This window comes from Anopheles bellator, chromosome 1 (assembly GCF_943735745.2).
Source record: "Anopheles bellator chromosome 1, idAnoBellAS_SP24_06.2, whole genome shotgun sequence".
Classification (NCBI taxonomy): Eukaryota; Metazoa; Arthropoda; class Insecta; order Diptera; family Culicidae; genus Anopheles; species Anopheles bellator.
In genome coordinates this window covers 10,284,080-10,289,565 of record NC_071285.1, presented here as the reverse complement: position 1 = coordinate 10,289,565, position 5,486 = coordinate 10,284,080, and the positions used below count along the sequence as shown (strand labels likewise).

Sequence of the window (5,486 nt, the reverse complement as noted above, 5' to 3'; positions counted from 1 at the left end):
CTGCAAACATCCGCCGGATGAGGTCCGGGGCCGGGATCACATTTAAGTGAGCTGCGGTATTAGTGAAACGATAACGATTCTCGCCGTTCGGAAGATAAGCAATTTAATAGGTGTCGGCAGTCCATGCTTGCCAGCAGTGGTTCTGTTTCTAGAATCCTGCACTTCGGACTAGGATTGGGCCCTCCCCTCTCGTCAGTGTTAGCAGTCTATGTCAAGCTTGCCGTTAGCAGTGTGTGCAATTGGACGTTCCCCGTTCCGTTATTAATAGTGGCCTAGAAATAACCGCAGTGTCCCTCTCTGTCTCCAACCAACTTTTCATCGGTCGTCGTGAACTAATGTAACGTTAACTATCTAACATGCTAAAGTAATAACATAATAAACGAAACGATTAATCGGTAGCTGGTAATTATCTACAAAGTCTTTGGCTCCCTGCCCAGTTCGGGGCGTGTTGGTTGCATTCCATCGTGACACGATTCATGCGCAGACTCCTGTTGGCCAGGATCCTCCCAGGCGGGATGTTACGTTCCGCAAACCGAAGGCCGCCACTTAGTCTGCTGCTGGCCGTCAAAGGATACAATCCTCCGATCGATTCATCGTTTCAAGTGATTTTGTGCTCAACCAGCTCCTCGTTTTGCCAATAAAATTGCCGAACCTGGGCCACTAATATTTCTTTCATTATCAAAATTGCGATTGAATCCGTTTTAAAACCCAATATTTATTCAGCAGAAATTACTAAGCCTTCGTTAAGACAATTGTTTCGTGTCGTGGCATTTGATGCATTTGTGGGACTGGGACTTTCGGCTTGAGACTCGTTTTTAAAATATTCCAACAGCACGATTTACTGCATTAACTTTCACATCGGCACGAGTCTTTCGATTCATTCCAATGCTTATTTCTCTTTCTTTAAAATCGATTTTAAATGTACCTTAATTTCTAGTTTCATTCTTTTGAGATCCTGGACAGTGGGATATTTTCAGCAGATTTTCCCTCCATTGTCCTCCCAACATTCGTCTGCGTAATCTCTCATATAGTATTCTAGTTGAACCATTCTTGTTTCTAATTTCAGTATTTGCTTTTGCTAAAGAAGTGCCGCGTGGCAATCTTTTAAACAACGATACGATTCTCCGGGCCATCCAGGCCAGTTCCATGGTTCCAACAAGATCCAAGTGATTTCCAATTCCCAACAATTCTTTCGAAGTTCCATTATTTCAAATTGTGTTCCATTCCTTTGTTCGCAGTGTAAATGGGCCTGTGAAGAAGAATGCACGGTTGCGTTAGTGGCCATTTACCTTGTCGGCCGGTTGCAATCGTCAACGGCGACGCTGCCTCTATTCGCTGAACATCTGAAAGTATAAGCGAACCAAAGAAACCAAAGGCAACGGAAACGAAACCCTCCCCAGGAAGGAACGGTCCAAGCGGAACGGGATAATGCTACCCCTCTAATTATAGTGCGACCCGTTGGCGACTTACCCACCGTTTAGTGTTCCATTCTGTTGCGCTTGTTGTCGCCGGAATGCTGGGCACACTCGAGCACCTTCAGCCAAAAGTCGCCGAGGTGTAGTCCGTGTAGCTGCTGAATTGCACGGTCGGCTGCCACTTCACTGGCAAACTCGGCGTATCCGTGCCGCTTACCCGGCACGATGTACACCTTGATCAGGTCCCCGAACCGACAGAAAACATCCGTCAGCAGCTTCACCGAGATGGCTTCGGGCATGCAGATGAAGAAGGCTTTCTTCACGCACGCCACCATCTCCGAGACGAGTGGCTTCGGTGGCCCAAGCTGCGCGAGGGCATCTTTAGCAACGATTTCCTCCTTAAACTCCTCCTCGAACCGTACGATCATCCGCTCGCCAAGCGGGTACTCCAGCCCGTGGATCTTTTCTACCGCCCGTTGGGCTTCCTCTCGACTCGAGTACACAACCGTGGCCGTTATGTTGATGTCGTCTGTTGGCGGATGAAATTGGCGAGTTAATGGAAAATCATTCTGAGGGGACTCGATGCTCGAACGTACTGGCCGTGTCGATGGTGCAGTACTTCATCCCCGGAGCGATATCAAACACCCGCCAAATGCGGTCCTGATTCAGCTGATTGCTGCATATCACGGCCAGCTTCGAATCGCCCTTCGACGTGGACGCGCGTTCCGCTGAATGGGTTCTCTTTCGATTCATGGGCTCATGGGACCCGGCCGCTTCGTGGCTGGACCGGTGGTCCTTTTCCTGCTGAAAGTTGGAGCGGGGGATACAGAACTTGGCCTTGTACTGCGGATCGCAGTTCTCGATGGCCGTGGCCGCCTCGAGGAAGGACGAGAACTTGATGTACGCTGCGCACTGTTTGTCGTTCTTTTTGTCGGGCACGAGCCGAACCTGGATCACCGTTCCGAACGGTGCGAACTCTTCCCGCAACTGATCCTCCGTTCGGCTGCTCGGGACGATGGCAAACAGCCGCAGGAAGTGGTTCTCGTTCACGTCCAGCACGGTGCTGCTGTTTTTATCCCGATTGTAGCTGGAATAGGTGGGACAGAATGAGCAAATGCGATAGAAGAGGTGCTCCCGTCGTCGGAATCGAACCTTACCTGGCCGAAATCATCACCTTGATGGGTCGGGTGTCCCCTTCGATTATGGTGGCATTCTTAAGGAGCCCGCGAGCGGCCGATGAGGTTTGCGTGAACTTCACGTACGCGACCCCTTTACCCTGGCCGGTACGCCGATCCGTAATCACGACACACTCTTCAATCGTTCCGTCCGCCTCGAAGTGCTTGATCAGCTGATCCTTTGTGATGTGCTTTCCGCAAATGATAAACAGCCGGGACATTGGCGGCTCCTCGCAGATTTCTTTCGTCCGGCCACCACCGCCGTAATCGGACATTTTCGGGCAACTTGAATGCTAAAAGAAAAATCGATAAACTGCCCACCGGAACCTGACCTGAAAAGCAGCCGAAAGTGGCGCAATCGGAACCGTTTCCGTCACTAGCACTGCACCACAATCTTCTTCGATCCTTTTGAATCGCAGTAAAACCCTTTCAATCCAAATTTGTGGTCGATTTCACATTCTAAAACGCAACGAAAGCATAATTTCCTTCCGCCGAATGATGATGATGACAGAATGATGCTGTGAGTGAACGTAAACATTGCAACTATTGATTCGACTGACAGCATCGTCTCGCTGGAGATACTGACAGCATCGGTTGTCAAAACGACCGTTAAAAATCGGTTTCAGTTTTATTGAGAAAATTTGAAACAAAACAGGAACAAACGAAAGCGAAATTTATGTCAACTGATTAAATGGGATTTTTACGAGAACGTGAACTACAAATTCGGCACTTTCGATATTTATTGTCGTTCGCCCCGTGGCCTTGCCCTCATTGCTTCCCTTCGTCGACGGAAGTGGCATCTTTGACGACAATTTTCTCCCCGATCGGATACTCGAACTTGTGCAGCTTTTCACGGGCGTACTTGGCGGACTGGGCATTGTTGTAAGTCACGGTGGCAATTCCCATCGAGCCGCCGTCGTGCGACACGGAACAGTTCAGCAGTCCCGGGATGATATCGAACAGCCGCCAGATTTGGTTCTGGGTCAGCGTCGAGCTGCACAGAACGGTCAACTTGGTGGGCGGCATCAGCGCGGACGAGCGGCGTCTGGTGAAGGGACGGAAGAAGCCTTTCGTTTCCGGTGGCTGCGTCTCGAGGCTCACCTTGCGCGGTTTGATTTTTGCAAACTTTGCCTTATGGTCCGGCTTGGCCGTTTCGTAGGCAAGGGCCGCATCCAGGAACGATTCGAACGTAAGATAGGCCACGTTGTTACCGGGAGACTTTTTGTCCGGAACCAACTGTACACAATTGACGGCGGCTATTTTGCTAAACTCCGTCTTCACCGCTTCAGCGTCCAGGTCCATCGAACACTTTACCTTCAGCCGCAGACAGTCCAGAGGTTTCGACTCGATCGTACTGTGGGAGAGGGTGATCGTTAATCGATCGAGTCCAGAGGCCACCGACGCGGGCTTACCTTGAGGCGATCTCCACCTTGATGGGTTTCGTTTCGGGATCGATCGTTTTGCCGTCGGCTTCCTTGAGCGCCCGGGCCGCTTCGGACGTTTTCTGGAACTTGACGAACCCGATACCCTTCGACTGGCCGGTGGACTGGTCGTGCACTACGTGGCACTGTTCCACCGTTCCGTACGGAGCGAAGAACTCCTCGAGGGCCGCGACCGTAATTTGCTTACCGCAGAGTACGAAGAGCCGCGAGAATGGTGGCGAGTTCAGGTCCATCGCCGGCGGCTGCTCGGTGGTCATGATGCCTTTCTTCACCGTGCCGGAAACAGCGGGATTAGAAGTGGAGTGGTGAGAACGTTCACCGTCGGAGCGAGTTGTGACGGGACTAAGCGCGACTTCGTCACGGCAAGCTGTTAGGTTGTTGGGTCGCGATCCAGACGGCCAGACCCAGATGAAGCGATACCATTGTGCTCAACTCAAACAGGTGACTGCGAACCGAACCAATGGTTGCGTGAGCTGGCAGAGTTCCCCAAAAAACGACGAAAAACGCATCTCTAATCCATCCCGCCCGATGGCAACTCCGACCGAGGCCAATAAAGCCGAGTTGGTCGATGGATTGAATAATTTATCAATTCATTACGCTCTGGAAATGAAGGACACGACACATGGTCGACGAGTACGAAACGACTGCAAAAGAACTGCACTCAATCCGGGGGCCGGTTCGAGTGCCGAGACATCCGGAAGGAAATAAACCAAAACAAACTCCGCACTCCGCTTAACATTCTATCTCGCGGCAGTCGAAAAAATCCCGGGCGGAACCGACCGACCGAAGGACGAACATCCGATCGCGGTTATCCGATTTCCTAAATTGATTTTTTCTTTGCCACCAGCACAGAGTGAGATGTGCAAGGATTTACGCTCGGCAGCAGGAACCGGAAAATCCTTCCCCGCCCCAGATGCACCGACGAACGGACGAACAAAATTAATCGCCGATTAGTGATCCTAGTGACGCATCGTCGAGCCGATCCTCTTCCCCCCGGCCCGGTCGGAAAAGCGTCGGAAAATCGGTTGCATTTCTCAATTTCACGCTCGAGATTTTCACCACACGCGGGCTGGTTGGTTTTCAATTCGGCCAAAGTCAAATGGCCAACGCAGGCATCCTGGTCGGTGCCGGTACACGGGTAAATCCGATTAAAGGTTGTTGTGTTTTGTTTGCTTGGAAAATGTTTTATTTTCCGCAAACGATGAGTGTAACAAAAATCAGAGGAATGGCCGGTGATGTAGCAGAGTGAGTTAGTTTGATAAAAAACAACTAAATGTGCTGTAGGAAGGTAAATACTGTCCTCTTTTGAATTAATTAACAAGCTTGCTGTTTACTCAATTTATCACGATATATGCGACGTGACCTAAGCTCCATTAGAAAAGGTAGATTTAATTTGGAAGAGATTTCTTTTTGGTTTGCCTTTTGCTTCGCGTAAAACTTTTAGTTTTAAGCTT

The 5,486-nt window shown here is 50.3% G+C and overlaps 2 protein-coding genes across 2 annotated transcripts; both read right to left on the bottom strand.

Moving 5' to 3' along the window:
• Positions 1-695: 695 nt before the first annotated feature.
• Positions 696-3,047, bottom strand: LOC131216132 (RNA-binding protein 45-like). The gene is made up of 4 exons (XM_058210546.1): positions 2,573-3,047; positions 2,012-2,502; positions 1,471-1,944; positions 696-1,249 (listed from the first exon to the last, which is right to left on the bottom strand). Exons 1-3 carry the CDS (start codon positions 2,863-2,865, stop codon positions 1,478-1,480), a joined length of 1,251 nt encoding a protein of 416 aa, XP_058066529.1. The 5' UTR covers positions 2,866-3,047; the 3' UTR covers positions 696-1,249; positions 1,471-1,477.
• Positions 3,048-3,358: 311 nt separating this feature from the next.
• LOC131205695 (RNA-binding protein 45-like) lies at positions 3,359-4,289 on the bottom strand. Its single transcript, XM_058197911.1, has 2 exons — positions 4,003-4,289; positions 3,359-3,944 (listed from the first exon to the last, which is right to left on the bottom strand). The coding sequence occupies exons 1-2, from the start codon at positions 4,287-4,289 to the stop codon at positions 3,359-3,361; spliced, it is 873 nt and encodes a 290-aa protein (XP_058053894.1).
• Between the last annotated feature and the right edge of the window lie 1,197 nt (positions 4,290-5,486).